At 37.7% G+C, this 19,162-nt stretch overlaps 1 protein-coding gene across 3 annotated transcripts in view; it reads left to right on the forward strand.

Moving 5' to 3' along the window:
• LOC138944789 (zinc finger protein 99) overlaps positions 1 to 17,845 on the forward strand; it is a 68,359-nt gene extending 50,514 nt beyond the window's left edge. For all 3 annotated transcript variants that reach the window (XM_070315771.1, XM_070315774.1, XM_070315772.1), the window contains exons 8-10: positions 11,157 to 11,348; positions 15,083 to 15,260; positions 17,540 to 17,845. In XM_070315771.1, the coding sequence (XP_070171872.1) occupies positions 11,157 to 11,348; positions 15,083 to 15,260; positions 17,540 to 17,776 (607 nt within the window). In that variant the 3' untranslated portion in view covers positions 17,777 to 17,845. The remainder of the gene's footprint in view (positions 1 to 11,156; positions 11,349 to 15,082; positions 15,261 to 17,539) is intronic.
• The last annotated feature ends 1,317 nt before the right edge of the window (positions 17,846 to 19,162 follow it).

The raw sequence follows: 19,162 nt of genomic DNA on the forward strand, positions 1-19,162 counted from the left end.
TTGTAGTTTGTCAACTGTCGATTTTTCATTTCTGTTCATTGTTACTGAATCATTGACGAAGCATGTTATCTTATTTTTTGAATCGCCGAATAGAGGGACAAGAATTAATTTAAGCGAGTATATATATCGGTAAATGAATGCACGATAATGGAGTGTGTAAATTGATAGTTATCGTCGATAGCTTTGACGAGAAAAATCGTGAACTGGATTGGAATTGAGTCAGGATTCTCTTGATGAAGACGATTATCTTTTCGAAACAAGACGGCGAAAAATGTCAACGTATATCGTACTTAAGACGCTCCTCTCTTTCCGGAGGTACCTCCTTTTCCGCCAACAAAATTAGCGGGGGACATGTTTATTGTAAATGAATCCTACTCCGAAGGCGGCTCGTGGAGGACTGCTACGTGTCCCTGGAACGCGACTGCGGGGCGGGGGAGGGGGACGGGGGGGGGGCCGGGCAGGCGGTTGCGGCAACAGATAGAGAGACGGAAAGAGAAAGAGAGAGAGAGAGGCATCGAAAGAGAACGAGAGAGATAGGATATAAGGGTAGTTGCGAGGGTGCTCGTGCGCGGGCGCGCGCTCACTACTCCGATTTATGCGCCCGTTACCGAGCCCTCTGGCGCAATTAAGCTCGCGTTATAATATTGTTGTTTATTCTGAGCCCCCGACTGCGAAGCGTTAACCACCCTTCCGTTTTGCCTTCCCATTCCCCTCCACCCCCCCCCCCCACCCCACCCCCGTTTGTCTCTATCCCCGCTACACATCGCCCGCGCAAACCCCCTAATCTTCCTGACGCGGCGAGACTGGAGAGACGCTCTTGCCTCGACTTTCAGCATCAGCGCGCCAATGCCGGCTTGCTAACCAACCGCTTTCCCGAGGGATTGCCGAGAACGAAGTTCCGTTTTGTTTGTTCCGGCGGGGCCGTCTTTGATTGGGAGGACTCGCGAGTTAATTCCGAGTTATTCCGACGCGCGATCACGTGTGCGCTAATGAAACCTACTTTCGATGGGAGTAACATGCGCGCACGGACCACGCGACTTATCGTGATTTGCGATTTCACCCTCGATTAGAGGATATTGTATTCTCTAAGGCATGAATTTTTGCAATTAGTTGCGATTATAATTGCAGGGCAAGGATATTCTCGTGAAATAATAAGATATTATTATTACGTCCAGTCATAGTTGCTGACTCCAAGCTGATACTTTTCTTATTCCTTATTCTCGTATAATCTATTTTTATATACGATTAAATTGTATAATACTTAATTATTTTATAAAATAATTTTTTTTTTGTTTTCCTTTTTTTCTTATTTCGTTATAAGTATTATAGCAAATTAGTATATAATATAACATCTAAATATAAATTATTACAATTCATAATTAAAATTATATTGTGAAATAATTTTTTTACGTAATATATTCAATTTTATTTCTTCAAAATAATTTCGCGACATGTCTCGTCCGTATGTGATTTAGCTCTCTGTTTTCATAAACTCCAGAAATCTCGATAATCTCGATCGATCAACCTGTGTTTTTCAGTTTTACTTTTAAAGTTATATACAATAACTGTCTTGAGTCACCGATGAAACCGGTTTTGCGGCGCGATGGTGGCCAAAGTGACGAAATCAATGCGCGCTTGATAAGTCTCTAGTAAAAAAATTAATTGAAAGCTAAATTACACGATATTGGCACACACAATTTTTTTTAATAATCCAAATAAATATACCCAAATAAACCGTTGCAATCTAATTGCAAATGAGAAGGATATTATATTTAAATAAATATAAATATTTTTCAAATTTTGCAAAAGTCAAATGCGAAAATAAAGCAAATAAAATAAAATAAAATAAAAGATTTGATGTACATAAAAATAGATATGATATAAGTCCTATTATAATTCAAAATTATTTATATTATATATATGACAATCATGGAATAAGGTTATGTAGTCGACATTTCTAATGTACAAAAAGAACGTATATAGAAAATATCTTTTTATACTTCTTTTTTTCTTTTTTAAGTAAACACATAGTGCATAAATTTCTTTGAAAAATTTTATACGTTTGGCACTTTTTGGGAATATTTTTTTCACTCAAATTTTAAAACATTATCACAATCTTATCAAATCTCGAAAGAGGGAACTGTCGAAGATTAAAGCCTCACAGAGTATCACTTGAGATGCGATTAACGTAGAGAATCGTGTGGATCATTTCATTCGAAATACAATATAAAGAACGACAAAGAGGATAAGAAAAAGAAAGAAAGAAAAGATGCAAACAGAAAAGGAGAAGGAGGAGGGGGCGAGACGCGAACGATGCATGAAACGTAAATACTTGGAGCTGGCCGAGCATTCTCGACCTGCTGAGGTGGGTGGAATCGACGATTCCAGCCAGGACGATGGCTGAGGTGGGATCGTGATGGACCGTGATGGCGGTGTGGTCGTGCAACGATGCCGAAGAGGAGGCCGGACCAGAGTGAACCGAAGGTGATGCATGGCCGACGGTTCCTACGGCGGGGCCGCAGACGAAGAAATAAAGAATAAGAAGAATATCCGCTTCGCCGGGTCCAGAGCCGGCCCCCTGGAGCAAACGCTGTCATAACTCAATCCCACCTTCGTCCGCTCGTACGTCCGTACGTCCGTCCTGCACCGGTGCAGGTTGCACCTGCATTTGTCTCTCTCCTTCGCCGATATCTCCATTCTTTTCTTCCCTTTCTCGTTCCCCTGTTGTATCCTTCTTCTCGTCGAGAGCTGATCTTGATCATGGCGAAGTACGAGCTCGATGTGGAGCCATCGGGATCCTACCTTCTTGCTCATTAGATTCCATCGATGCTCTTTTTTTTTCCTCGACTTTCTCGTTACGGAAAATAGAGGGAGATTATAATACATTGCGCGCCAACGCGCAATTGCGGGTACACGCTTGACTTTTATATCTCATTTTTCATTACATATTATGTTTTTATTATATTCTTACCGTTTTCACGTAATGGATATTAACAATGCTATCATTAATTTAAATTTTTCGTCTAATGATGATACTCGCTTTTATATTATTCTTACTATTTCTATATATTTATTTGCAGGACATTCTTCCGTCTCTCACGCAATTATAGAATATAAATAATTTTTCAGGATATTTTTTTTGAGAGAGGAAAAGAGAGACAGAACCTCTTTACTTTTTATATTTATATCAAAGTCTACTATATACCATATAATTTTCATTCCTTCACTGAGAGTAATGAATATCAAAAACAAATAAGTTTTTCATTTTTTACACTTTATCATCAACGAGAAGGAACAAGTTCTTTAAGAAAATTCGTATAACAAATTAAAAGCTAAAAGTATAACGATAAAAAGATTACAATAGTTAATTATGTTAGCTGCCCTTTGAACCGTGATGAGCCGATATTCGTAAAACATTGAGGGAAAGTAGCAAAAGTTTTTTTTCTAATATAAGAATGTAAGAATTATAAGAAAAGGTTATCCTCTCGAGAATACAGTTGCAAGGACTTGGCATTAAATATTTAATTTTGTCTATTTGCAAGATCTTCCATTTATATACCTCGTCATTCGAGTCTTGTCCAATTCACCAAAATTATGCGGGCAGAGCCAAAAACAAGGTATAAAACGATGACACGGCACGGTTCTAAGCGCGAGAATATGTCAGTGACACACGAGTCGAAGTCGAACAATACGGCGAAGTCATGCATAAATCATTCGTAGTAATAAAGATCCACTTGTCGCGGCCGGATATTTATGAATCGCCCTCGGTTCTCCGCGCGCCAGAAGAGAATCACCTTTTAGCTCTCGCGTCGGTCCGGATGAACGATCGTCCGATTTCGAGATAATCGAAGAGGTCAGGGGCGGAGGGGACTAGAGCGCGGACTTAAAGGTCGGGAAGACGTAGAGGGACGAAAAGGGAGGGAAAGAGGGCCGCAAGGGGCCGGGTGAGGAAAAAGGGGGCCGGAGGAAGAAGAGAAGGAGGAGGAGGAGGAGGAGAAGAAGAAGAAGAAGAAGAAGACGCGGGGTCGTTCGTTGTAGAGGCCGCAGACCGACAGATCGAGCGAAGGACCGCGAGGCCATAAATACCTCAGCGCGTTCAGCCAATTAAAACAAATCATTTTAATGCGCAACCTTTTTAATTAATGCCCTTGCTCGCTCGCTCACTCCCATCCGCATCTCTCCTCTCGCATAGTACACGGTCGCTTCAAGACCGTGGCTCTCTCCCATTCCCATCTCAGAGCGATCGGAGAGAAGAGCTGCATTAACCTATACGTCACTATATCCTGTCTGACTCTCCTCGTACTATATATGCCCGCGATCACTATAAACCGACGAGCAATCCCGATTGAGGCAATCTTTCCAGCGAAGCTACTATATACTTATGTTAGCGCTACCTGATATTAATTTCAGGCGAATTTTCGCTCCAGCATTACGAACAACTTTCGCCGTTTTCTCTCTCTCTCTGTTTATATTTTTTTCAGTATTTTTTTCTCCACATATGTACATGTGCGTGTAGCAAGAAAAAGAGACAGAGAATGTAGGCGCGCGCGCGCAATTAATTAATTAACGCTTAAAATATATATATAACGAAATTATGTTCTTTTGTAATTTAAACTTTCAAGTTCCTATTTTCAATTGTTAAGGGATGAGTAATTATGAAAAATATTTATTCAATTTTTCAACGCAATATACTCTGCGCAAAACAAAATGAAGATTTTATCCTTAAAAATTTTTTTTTTAACGTTTGCTTCGTTATAAGTTGCATAAGTACGGATATCAGCGAGCGAAGATCTTAATCTTCTTATGAAATTTCGCAGTCATAAAGTTGAATTATATACGTATATATACCAATATATGTAGATAGAGCAAAAATTATATAAAATTATCGTCTTTATTGCGAAACCGTAAATAAATTACTCAATTTTTTTCGTTGCAACATAGTTGCTTACACAGCTTCGGTGCATTCCTGCGAACGAACGTATATATTAGATTGGTTCAAGCTAATTTGATATGATATACACGATATGAGGGAAACTGGTTATACAACGTACGCAATTAAGAAAACTTTATTAAATTTCTTGCAATAATGTTTGCATATGTGAAAAATCGGATTTCAATAGATAAAATAAATATATCAATTTGATAAAATAATACATCGTTACATTAAGACTATAATATTCCGCAAGTTATAATCGCAATATATCTAATAGATAATGATGTTTATGTGACATTACAGCGACCGCGTGATTTTAATTGTTGCGTTAAAAAAAAAATTTAAATTTTATTTGCTACCAAAAAACAAATATGTAAAATGAAAATGTTTTATTAGAATCTCATTTTATTGTTTGAAAATAATGTTTTTAATTAATCATGAAAATTAAATAATCTCTATTTATTCGAATATTGGTTAATACGTTTATTCCATAAATTCATCAAAGCTACTAGCCTGAATTTGAGAACGATATAAAGACAATCTGTACACACATTTCTATCGGTTCTCCACGCGCGACCACAAGTGCCCAATTAACGAGCGCGTGAGATAAAGTGAAACCTTAGCTTCTCGGCCGTCGTGGCTTTTTTTACTGCAATGGGATCCGGATAGAATAAAAAGCGTTAAAAATTCGCGCGAGACGCTATAAAGTCGTCAAACTGTTTAATGGCAGCAACGCAACGCGCTCGATCCTACGAAGGGATTGCGTGACCCTGAGGAGAGACGGTGATCCGCGAGGCCGCCCGGAAATCGCGGTTGTCCCCCCCCCCCTCCTCCCCCCCCGTAAGACGAGTTTCTCCCTCCGCGAAGAAACGTTCTCGTCGCGTCACCGTTTATTGACGTGGACATAACGACGAATCACGCGGCGACACGAATTAGACTTTTAAATAGCGGTCGTCTCTTAAAGAGCCGCCGCCGCGACGTACGGTACGTATTTCACGAGATGACAGCGGACGTCGCGCGCTAAATCATCCTCGGCGACCGCATCCGCTTGCCCAATCGGGCAACTGAAGCTCCCCTTAACGACCTCTTGTCACGCCTGCGACATTCCACCGAAAAACGCGAATCGAGAGACCTCCGTTGGTCTCCTGCTCCTTCTCCCTTTTTTTTCCCCCCCTTTACTTCTAGTCTCTCGCTCTCGCATCGACGTGTCTCGTCGCTTCCGACCAGCGCCGATATTAATACTGTTCTATCAGAATTCCAGCGGGGTCTCATGGCGCTCGCCTGAGCTTCGCGCGCGAGATTTCTCAATGTCATAATTCAAACACCGGCACCGGGTGTACCGAGCGATCGATATGGATGGCGGTCACGGTATACTTTTCCGGTTGATCTTTGTAAGCTCTCGCGCGGGATTGACGCGTCCTGCGCTCACTTGCGGCAGATTATTAATTATTATCATATCTTTTTTGGCTGCACGAGACCTTTGTACAATATTATATTTGCAGGATTGGGTAATAACTAGTTAAACAGTTAAAAGTTAAGTTAAAAAGTTAATAACTTTTAACTTAACTTAGTTAATTTTGAACGTGTTATCTTTTAACTTAAACTATTGTAGTTGTTTTTAAATCCATTAATTTATTAATCAATTTATTAATCAAACATATAACTTTTTTTATACAAGTTAAAATAATTCAGCAATATTGAAATTGTATGAAAATGATTAATTGTAATACGAATATTTTATTTGCCGTGCAAATTTGTCGGGTGTGTCGATTTGCTGTTGGATAAAAGAATCAACTCTTAACTTTAATGAGTTAATAATTTTTTAGCTTAACTTTAAAGGAATTAATTTTTAAATAATTTTTAAGTAACTTTAGTTAATTTTTGTGCCATTAACTTTAAATTTAGTTAAAAAAACTTAGTTGAAAAAAAATATTAACTTTTCCAACCCTTATTTATTCCAACCCTGTATATTTGTAAATTTATAGATAGTAATAATACACATTGTCGCGGATGAATCTGTCATAATGTCATTGTATGAATTTTTAACACGAGATTTTATAGAGTAAAGTGCGCCTATAGAAAATTGCAAGTATACTTCTTTTCAAATACTTGCAGAAAAATATTTTACCCCTATTAATAAGTAAGCATATATATATATTGTTAATTTATGTATTAACGTGCATCAAATATTCAATCCATCCGGTGTCCTCGAGCGAATTATCATCATTTTATTTTCACAGGTGAAAAAGATTTCTTTCTTCGTAGAAAGATCATCGTTTGAAAGATTCATTGTCATTCGCCTGACATATCTCACGATTTGTCGATGACATCCGTTACGGTCAGATCTTGACCTAAATAATCCGCGTGGACCATGGCCAATAATCTTAGTCACTCGATTCTCACGATCGAATAGAGAGATCGACTTTTATGGGATTGATCGATTATGACGCAATATCTCGCGTCTTTATTCGCGTCCCGGATTATCTCCTCATCCTTCTCGTATCCTACTCGCATCCTTCTCACGTTATCTCTAATTTCTGAAAAGGCATGCTCGAGCGAGCACCGCTCGACTTCCACGAAACTCGATACACTCGCGATTACGACTCAGTTTATTGAAGGCCCCCGTTATAATATAGATATATGTATATTTAAAATACTCGCTACGTAGGATCTTTGGTGAAATCTTATGTCGTTGCTTTAATCAATGACATTTTTATCAATTAAATTTCAGAGAGTATTCTTTTATATCGGTAGATCAATTACCTTTTACATCGCCAGGTAATTATAAATTGATCTTATTCGAGGAATCGATAATATTATAGAAATTGACGTTCTCACGGCACTATCTTTCAAGTATGCCAAGTAAGATTCCATCAATACTTTGCGTTCTCCTTTGCGAGAGTGCGTTATTATGAGAGAAATATGTCTCGAGGCGTCACAACGCGATGTGAGAAAATACGACTTTATACATGTATATCGCTGTCACTTTTATCGCCGGAGAAGTCTTGTCTTCGGATACTTCAACTATCATAATTCAGCGCAATTACGGGGTTCGTGAAGCGAATCTTGAACCGCGGCTACCACATAGTAATTTTGATAGAATCACGCTTGTCATTAATTTCTTTCAAAGGAACAGTCCACGAGTAATTTCTTTGATTTTATTATAACGAGGATTTTTTTATCATCCCCGTGATGTAAGAAACCGTGCCGTGAACATAGAAGAGAAACAATCGTTTCCACGCCTAAATAAATTATGCATCATCCTCGTGAGTCTCGCGATCATCGCACGAAATAAAATGCGCGTGAACATTCTCGCTTCAAGTTCTTGCTGTATAAACGCTACGATCGGATATATATTTACTAATTAATGATTTGAAATTACAATTAAACTCTCAGTTCTTATATCGGTAACTTCTCAGTAACTTAAAAATAAATTGTTACAATATTTTTTATATTTATAATTTTTTCAAGATTTTAGTTTCCTGCCAATCGTAATATTATAAATACAGTCAGCACATATACACAATAAAATACATGGGGTCAGAGATATGCTGAGTTCATATACATAAAAAAAAGAAAAAAAAAGAGATACGGATCAAAATACCCGTATAATCAAAGGAGCCGCAAAAAAACGTTTAATCCATCGGACATAAACTCTTAAACGTTATGATATCGAACAGCTTAGCGTTGAGCAGGGTTTAACATTTCCGCAGAGCGTATTTTAAGGAATCTTCATTGGGCAACGAAAAACGCGACATTTTATACACTCACACCTTTACCGTAAATTTGTTTATCTATACATTTAACATTTAACATTTTTATATTGCTCTTTGTTGTAAAGAAAAAAAAAAATTTTTTTTATTTATGCGTTATAAAAAGTGGCTTGAATTTGCAAATGTCATTTTTATATAATATAACGTTAAAAGAGCATCTACGTTATAAACATCTTCAGATATGGATTTCCGCAGTTCTAATTCGTCAACAATTCAAATAAAAGATACTTTCCGTATCCTTTAGATGCCTTTTATGCAAGTTTTTGAATTTTTCGATTATTTTCTACCATAATATTTGTGAAAGAAAGATAGAGGCGAAAGACGGTGAAACGCGTCACGGACGAACAGAAGCCACGATACGTTCCCGGATTAGCCAATCGCGACATCATTGCCGGGGATGCCCGAAATCCGATATGACGAAGTAAGATCACACCTTTCTGACTCTTATCTTTATCCGGGCTCTCTATTCACCGTCTCGCGCGTAAGCAAAACGCGTAAGCACGCGAGAGTGTACCTGTTTTCAAGGGGCACCGCAGGTATCCACCGCGAATCCAGACACGCAGCGACTACCTGGCTCGCAGGTGCAAATCCATGTCCGCAGGCTCGTGCGCGCGCGGAGGCGTATATATTTTGATTATTATAAAATTCGACGTTATATATATATATATATGGTATATTTGCATAATGAATCAGATAAGCAGTCTCGGTGCTATTTTTAAGACGGCCAGAGCCTTCAGGGACTTGATCTCTTCTTCTCTTTTTTATCAACTACTCGCTTCGTCTTCGTCATTCCCTCTCAGAGTCCCTAATATATATTGTCGAGCTAACATCTCGAAAAATCCGAAGAATCAGTGTCTGGATTCAAGACTCGTCGACGGAAATATGAACAGGATTATTAAAGATATATATACAGGAAATTCGCAACGATTTCGATAACATCAACGAAAACACTCGGATTAGATTTTTGCAATCTTGCTGATCGTTTCTGTATCTTTTCTTGCTTGATCCTTTGTAAAACATGCGTATACTGTCACAGTGTAGCTTTTCAAGAAATATATTTCTTCATTATCATATATACATATATATGTAAGTTATGTGTATGTATGCACGTTGTATATTTTTTTAGAACTAGACTTAACTCGGTTTATACATATATAAAGTATCGAGAATCTTTATACAGACCAGTTTTTTTTATAAAAGAAAGCTTAAACTTTTTGTAAAAAATATTCGCGAAAAGCCTACGACATATTAATAGAGAATCAATACTCTGAAATCATCTCCGTATATCAAAACGATAAAATTATATACGCGATGTTTCTTTTTATTTAATACAAAAAATTAATTTATTTCTTTTTTTTTTGGAGGTTGCAACAATTTGCATTAGTGACACGCATCGCATTAAAGGTACGTCAAACGGATTGATGCACATTTATCGTGCTTGCGATCGCGAGAGTCGGCCGTTAATTAAAAGTGCCGCCACGCGTTTATCGCATTTACGAGTTTCTCGGCTTGGCTTCTGCTAATTCAAATTGCTTCGAAACGATGCGGAGAACGGAATGTTTATTTCCATCTAATTATAAAGCAGCAGCCGCGTATTGCACTCGCGTATTTCACTTGCGCTTAAAGGATGGGAAATTCCGCGCGGCGCAAAGCACGCGGCAACGTGCACGAGGACTAGATCCGGCCTCGATACGTCTTGTTGACTCACTTAACGCAACACGGCAAGTTCACTAACCGTATAGATCGTCACCCCCCTGACAGAGAAACTATTTAAAGTGCGGTGCCTATGCGTTGCACTCTCCACCAGCGGCAAGTTGATATAAGATGCAACAGCTGCGATCGGATCGTACGGCGTGTAAACGGGCCCGATGGTCACACGCGTGCCAAGCATACGCGAGACCATTGTGCTGTCTTATTACAGGTTGAATTTAACGAAAGCGCCAAAGGGCTCTCTCTCTCTCTCTCTCTCTCTCTCGCGATCGCGATCGCGGAATCATTATTCGTAACACGCCGCGTTGCCCGATAGCGGTCGCGGATATTTCAAAAATCGTGCGAAACCGCCGACGCATTTTCAATCAAGATGCGTCGTAAGATTCATTAGCAAAATTATTGTTACGTTCTAAAATATATATATATTTTTTTGTATAAGAAAAGATGTGGTGTAAAAAATAGACCAGATGAAATGTACAATACTGACATTTTCAGGCAATGTTTTATCTTGTTTGGATAACATTTTTTTTAATGCGTCTAAATTCTCTACCTACAGGGACATTTAGTTTTGGGGACTATGTTTATTTTGTTGATGATCATATATATATATATATATTTTTTTTTTCTTCTGTTTCTTATTTATATCTATTGTATTTGGTAATATCGCCTATGTGTATTTTAAAGCTATGTAATTTAGAAAATGAAATATCTTTTAATAACGCATGTTTCTTTTTATTTAGACATGCTCTTCGACAGCACATACTCAGACACGCTGGTAAAAAGTACAAGTGTGGACTTCCGGGATGTCCCACGATACTTCGTACTGCATCTGAATTGAAAAGCCATCGAAGATTGGTCCATGACAACATTGAGAAACAATATCCATGTCCTAATTGCTCCTATGCTGCCAAAACAAAGACGCAGTTGCGCAGGTAAGCAGAGTGCTATATTATAATTTATTGATTATTACAGTTTAATAAATTATGTTAGATTGATTATTGCTCCCTCTCTCTCTCTCTCTCTCTCTCTTTCTTTTTATCTGTCACGAATTTCAAAATACATTTTGAATGTATATAAAAAAGTACAAATTTAGGCGATCTTAAAAATAAAGCCATGCGTTTTTAATGGAATAAGTTATCTGAAGTTTGAAAATTATGAAATTTTATATAAATTGTAAGCTATTAATTTCACGAGAGAAATTTTCAATCTGTGTACGCGTAAACAATCTCATCAACATTTCATTGAAAGGCGAGCGGAGATGGATTCATGAATGCAACATTATCAAAAGTGCAACGATTATTACATCTGTTATATTAAACGAACGCTCTATATACTCGAATCCTTTAGCTATCACTGAAACGGGATGTCGAGTTAAGGTGACATGCGTTTCGTTGCGACAGGGTATCCTTTTTAACAATTCAGTTCGCGTACGATCCACGGCTCCATCTTGTAAGGGCTGACTTCTCGGACTGCCGATATTATTGACATTAATTTTAATCGAGGTCCTCGCCGGGGGACGCATTCCTGTGCCATTAATCGCGCGGCTCACGGCTCGCGTATGTATGATCGATGTCTTCGAAGAAGCGGAAAATTAATTGCGAGGACGCAAGTACTCGCGTCGCGCGCCGTTACGCATACGTAATTACGAGGACGCGGACAGCGAAAGAATCAATCTTCGTGGATTATTGATAGAGACAACGGGGAGGATATAATTTTGAAGAGTAATTTATCGAAAATCCGATTATACATCGCGCAAGGAATGGCCTACTCGATACTTGATAATTTTCGTACCGTCTTTTATCTCCTTAGATTTATTCTCTCCAGTTATTTTAAGATTCACAATCGGACGCTCACGCGACGCTCTGTGTATTTGAATTAATTCACGCTTCAATGATTCATTCGGACATGAGATATTTTCATTTTACTTACATCTTTGTCGTCCTATATATGCAAATATATTATATGTAGAAATTTCTAAAGAAGTAGAATGTAGAAGATAATAGAATATTTAAAGACATATAAAAATGTTTTATAACCTCAGCGTTTTTACGTTGATTTTTTTTTGTCGTTAATCTTAGGTTGTAACTTCATTAGATGACAACGATTATGAAGATATATTCATATTTTTATTATTATTTTGACTGGTTATCTTTTTATTCAAAATACGAAATGTTAATAACACGATTTACATTCTACATTATATAGAAAATGAGAGATCTTTATAAATTGAATCTATTTGCCGATTAAAAGTTAAATATCATATAATGGATTTATTATGGCATTAATGAAAATGCATGTAAAAATTTTGCCTTGATCAATGAATAATGTCTTTTTCAATCAATGCTCAAGCAACAATAGCGCAGCCGATTATAATCTTATTGTTAGCAAGAAATTTGCGCAAAATCGAGAGATTTTATTCTAATCCTTATTAGGATCATTGCGCGTGCAAAACGTCTCTAATCAATTTTGTCTCCTTTGACGCTACGCTTTTTTTCCCCGATGAATTTCAAAGAATAGAGAAAAACAATGAATGTCACGTGAGTGGGAGAGGGAAAGAGAGAGAAAGAGAGAGAGGCGAGAACAAACGAGAGAAATGGCGCCGTCGTGATGGTGAGAGAAAGATGGAGACGAAGGACCACGAAAGCGGAAGTTGCGTGCAGCAACCGGCTAAGTGCGGGCAACCCGTTATGATCGTCCGCGCATGGCGATGGTCGCCGCGATATTTCATCGCGAATTGAGTACTTACTACGTGAGTCGAACTCAACACAACCGCAGAGTATACATATACATCCCTTGAACTCTCTCTCTCTCTCTCTTCCACCGACGTTTCTCTTCCGCGTATGTCCATTCGTCGCCCTCCCTTTCTTTCTCTCTCTCTTTCTGTCGCCCTTTCTCAGTCTTTTCCTGCCTGCCACGAGAGTAAATCACGCAGGATTTTAATTAAACGTGTCACGCATCTCGAAGCTGATATACACATAGCTCGACCAACGACTGCTCCGTAATATCCCGAGCGCATATCGCATCCTTCATAATCGCCGGACCGCAACAATGAACTTTGCGAAATACGCAAGACGAGAGAACGTCCAATGTTAGAGGAGGACACATTTCTAATGCGATCACACGCGCCTTTTTCATGTCGAAAATGTATATACGTAAGTACTTTAAGTGTTCCCTCGCTCGTCCTATGTGAAGATACATCAAAATCTAGGAGCGAAAGAGGGTGATAAATATTCATAAATTATTTCGTCAAAGTTTTAATAAATAAATTAATTCGTTATTTCTTATTTTTAGAAGATTATTAAATCACATTGTTTTAATAAAATTACACAATCCATTGTATTGTAAGTGAATTGAAATAATTTATGCATTATCCGTAAACTTTTCTAAGGATCTTTTAACGCGCAAACAGTTATGAAATTATGTAAAATTGCGAATCGAATTATCTTGAAGGCTTAACGGCGACTATGAAAGTTTTTACGATTGATTTGGAAAGTTTTACTTGGAATGCGCGGTATCGGAAAATGATCATACGAGACCCATATAAGGTAATAGATTTCACAAATAGGTCAGGATGTGAGTTTTCGCGGATCGCGCGAGAACGATCGTTTTAATAGATCACGTTTTCTTTTTTATTATTATTATTATTACGCGAGCTTGGACAGCCAGAATGGTTCAGCGATTGCTACGGCAAACAGATCAGAGAATTATTAGTTTTGAACGGAAATACCTCGCATGCGTGAAAATAAAATTTTTGCGCTCTAGATTTACAAGTTTAATTTATTCATGTCTTCCGAATGCAACATCAACGTAAATAGGCAACGGCAATTAAAGTGTTAATCGATAGTAAACTTTATATAACGCATATTAGCTTGTTTTTCTACATTATTAAATTCTTGTTTTATTATGTTACTCTATTCTTTTAATTTTGTTTAAAAAAATTAGTTATCATTATATATATATATATATATATATATATATATATTATAAATAAACTAAAATCATTTTGATGACTTAATTAATCATGCGGACTTAATAGTCATTATTGTATAGTTACAGTTATAGATCTTGAGATAAAGTTGAGCGATCTGTTTTTATAAATCGATAGACATGCTCTTGCTACTGGAAATATTCCAGAAGATATCGCTTCTCTATCCTCTATTACTCATAGTTTTCCTTTTCATGACAAACTCATTCTTATTTTGTTAGTTCTCTCTGCCAAGACTTTCGCGGCCACGATTACTTCATACGTGACACTGTTATGACGCTCCAACAGATATATTTTCAAGATTAGATACTCGGTATATCGACTTCACCTCGGTATAGAAGGTTTATCTGGCGCTAATAGCTGCGTTGACCGGTATTAGCGCTTGGGCGTTAATCAGACTTTCATAAAATGCTTCGATTGGCTCGAATAAATTTCGCATCCGCTCAATTCCAATGGGAATTTTCATTTAATGGTAATAATCGTGCATATCGGATACGTAAATCCTTATCATTATGCTTTAATTGCCTGCGTCAGTGGATTTCAACACCGAAAGAGTCTAATTAACGGAAAAGAACGTGTAACGATCGCTTCCATAAAATTGCGCGAATTTGCAAGAGGATTTTACGATTGCCGATTATCATTGATTATTATTTTAATTTAAAGTGATTATATTAATTCCAGGCATAGAACGAGGCACGAAGATTCTACAAACTCTGAGAATATCCAAACTCACTCCTGCACTTACGACGGTTGCGACTTTAAGACGAAAATCAGTTCTCACTTGCGGAGACACATGCGATTGCATACAGGCTCCAAACCATACAAATGTCGGCATTGTTCTTATGCGAGTAACACTTTGGTAAGTGTCATACATATAATAAACATATATACATTTCCTCAAATATGAGGATAGAAATTTTTCAAAATTTTTATCATACACATTGTCGCGATAAGTGACTTTATATTCCTTTAACAAATAGTGAAATATAAAAATTTTCTATATATTTTGAATATCTATACATTACTTATATATTGTGTAATATATAAGAAAATACAAGACGCTACACTCTTTGGTGCAGAAAAACAGTTGTTTTTTTTTTGTTTTTTTTTTTTGGCGATCATTCGCAATCTTTGTAATCAGTAAGAGAAATCCAATTTTTTTCAATCTGATTTCGATTGACGAAACAAAAAATCTAGAATAATATTTCACTGTTTGTTAAAAAAAAATGTAAAATGAGCTACAGTTGTAGCAACAATGCATGATAGAATTTTTGAAAAATTTCTCGCCCGCGATTGATCCGCGCGTGTACAATACAATACGCGTTTCCGTGAACGTCGTGTTTACGGGCGTCAAGATCGAAACTTAAATTTACTTTGAGGTTGACTTCTTCTTGTATCCCCCCCCCCCTCCCCTACGTAGTCGAATTTTTGTCCTGCCAGTGACTTCCCATAAATTAAGCGAAGTACACCTTAACGTTTGGGCCGCGCCGCCACCGCCGCTGCTGCCGCCGAGGTGCGATAAGATAACGAGTTAATTGTGCTCACTGGATGCCCACACACACGCAGACTAGTCATATCGAGCGGCCGGTATGCTAATGTTCTTTGAAGCTTCAGTTGGGATGCGACTCGCATACGAGGTCTTCGTGTCTCTCTTTGATAGCGACATAAACTTATTCCAGTGATTCTCAATCGTGAACGCATCTATCAGATGTTTCCCGTTTCCCGCTAATATAACGAAGAAGGATCTTATATTCTTGGACGTCTCTCCATATAATTGAAGAATAAAAATTTTACATTTTGGTGTCCTTTGCCGAATACTGCTTTCATAATTGACAAATCTCGCGATTCGAGTTAGGGTGACTATTTTGTTATCAGATGAAATAATCGATTAAATGATATTTATTTATACAATTTTATAGCGAAAAATGTGAAAGGAAAAAATTCGGACGTATATTGTATGGTCTTTCAAATATTGATATCCGGTTTAAAATCTCTTTGCCATGTCTTTCCATAATTTTACGACTCATTCACGAACCTAAAGATGCTGCCGACTTCTCGATATTTTTTGTACAATACATCCATTGGGACGTTTAATGTTATAATTGTAGACTGTTGCTTTTCTATATATATATATCATAAAAGAGAATCGATATTGATAATAATTTGAAAGAGATGATAAGGTGTAGCGTGACTATTATTAAAGCGGATTTATTAGGAGCAAAAAATTGAAAAATTATTTAAAAAAAAATTTGAAAATTATTTATTTCGCATATATCACTCATCTTTTGAACATAATATAATAAATTTTAGTTTTCATCATATCGTAAAAACGATTTATTTTTCGTTTCTCCAGCTGAAACATTACAGTTTATTGATGGGAAGAAGAAGTTTAATTCGTGGAAATCAAAATTGGTCGGCTTAATAAAATATTCATGCTAGATTTTTATGACAACGTATACACTCTATGTGTCGCAAGATCCCCCGGGACCACCCATAGCGGTGTGAACGAGGCTTAATTTGCACACGTCACAGTGCGTTGCTCGCGAAAAGATTTACTTATGGGAAATTAAATTTGATGTTGCTGTTGCCATCAGCGGCTCGTATAAGCTCGTCTGGTAGAAAGATATTTACGACTACGACTGGCTACTTAGACTGAGGGAATAAAGTGCTTTCAAATGCGCCAACGGCGTCCGGTTCTACGGCGAACAGACTCTTCAGTCACCATCGGGTATCTACGGAAGGCCGATTCAATTCGAAATTTAATTCGACGCAAGACGTGGCGCGGCAACTTTGTTTTTCTGTTAAATTGTTGAAAGATTTCTTTACATATAAGTTTTTAGTTTAAATAAAATTTTAATATAGTAACTCCCCTTAATATAATATAGTTTTAGAGATTTCAATAGGAATATGGAAGCTATGTAAAATATAAATCGAATGAAGAATCGTAAAATATATATGCTTGATTTGTCTAATAAATGCTATTAGAGAATCAATATCAATTACTAACTGGTTAGATTAATTGCGTAGTCGTTAAAAATGATAAGATTTTTATCAATTACTACAGTAGCCACTATTATAAATTCTAATAATTATTAATCGTTTTCGTTTATATATCATGGATGATATTTATGTCTGCAGGAAAATCTCCGGAAGCACGTACTATCGACGAATTTACATCCAGGTAAGACAATTTATGCATGTGATTTTTGCAAGGGAAAGACGTCGAAGCCATTCTGCACGAATTTTTCCAAGGAGCTTCGCGCTCACTTGTTGGGAGTTCACGCAAAGGACTTTCCCACACCAAATGATGCGAATACTTACGTCCTCGGGATTTTTTCCGCCAATTCCACCGCCAACGCTTCTACATCCGATTAATCAAGGAAGAAAAGTATCAATTACTTAATTTACATAATTAGATCGGTCTTATCTCTTACGAGAATATGATATAAGAATATATTTAAATGATCTTAATATTGCTTGTAAATATCTTTCTTATTCAAGAATTTTCTTAACAATATGATAAAATGTGTTTTATTATACAACAGAAAGAAAAAATCGCGTATTATTATTTTATAAAAATTCTTTTGGCTTCGATTATTGTACAAGATTTCATCATTGTATATATAAAGATTAATTTGACATAATTTGAGATTTGTCAAATTTTTTTTTTTTTTTTTTTTAACTCATATTGCCGCATCATGTACAGTACGTTTGCGTCAGTTCCTTATGCCGATTTCTCAAAAGACGAGCATCATCCTTCGCTGCCGCGCGACCCGGTAGAATTGTACCGAGCCAGGAAGTAGTTAAAATGATGTACGATCACGCGGCACGGTGTATAACTTGGACACATATAGAATCAAATCTTTATGCTTGATGCACGGTATGACGCGAGACATTGCGAGGAGATCGCCGTTGTCCACCTGCGTGATACAGCACGTGCGTGCTTTTACTTGGGGTGAAGAGGGGAGGGAGAGAGGAGAGGGCGGACGGGGGAACAAACGCGCACTTACAACAGTTGGCACTCAAGGAACTCAAAGATAATTACATCCTCCCATTCGTGGATATTTCTTACCGATGTCCTTTATACACAAAACATATGAATCTGGATAGAAATGCGGTTACTTTAGTTATGTCGGTATTATAAAAGGTAATAAAATTTTAACCGCTCGCTGCGCGTTTATGCTGTGCGTAAAATTTTCAAAATTAGACCGAGGTTTCCTTATGACATTATTATTGTCTAGCTACTTTGATCTGACTTTTGTCAAAATAGATTCGCGCGGATTTTTCACGTCGTGAAATTATTTTCATCGCGATTGATTACCTTGTTACGAGAAAGGCTACATTAGTGAGACGATAGGAAGTTTTTCAAGAAATGACCACGCGACTTGACAAGGATTCGAACGACGCGGTGGACCACCTCGTAGATCGTCGTACAAGACGCGCTTTCCGTCTTCGGGGCTGCTGATTGTGAGAAATGCATCGTGCCGTCGCGCCAGATAGGTGTCGTAAAGTATGCGGCCCTCTCGTGCGCTCTTGGACAGGAGAACGGGCGCGAAGGCGAGCGAACGAAAAGGCCAACCACGGGCGTCGTGAGCGTGAAGGATAATTTATTGACTAATTAACGAGGATGTCCTTCATTACGGGTCGAGCGGCAGTCGTGGTCGCTTGCTCTCGCTCGGAACCGGCATTATTTGGCGACCGAATATTTACGACCGCGTCCTCCTTCTGGACCGGCTCCCCGTCCGCCCCGATACCGCCCGG

Source organism: Polyergus mexicanus, unplaced genomic scaffold (genome assembly GCF_030449975.1).
Source record: "Polyergus mexicanus isolate NDT 795.1 unplaced genomic scaffold, iyPolMexi1.0 SCAF_2, whole genome shotgun sequence".
Taxonomy (NCBI): domain Eukaryota; kingdom Metazoa; phylum Arthropoda; class Insecta; order Hymenoptera; family Formicidae; genus Polyergus; species Polyergus mexicanus.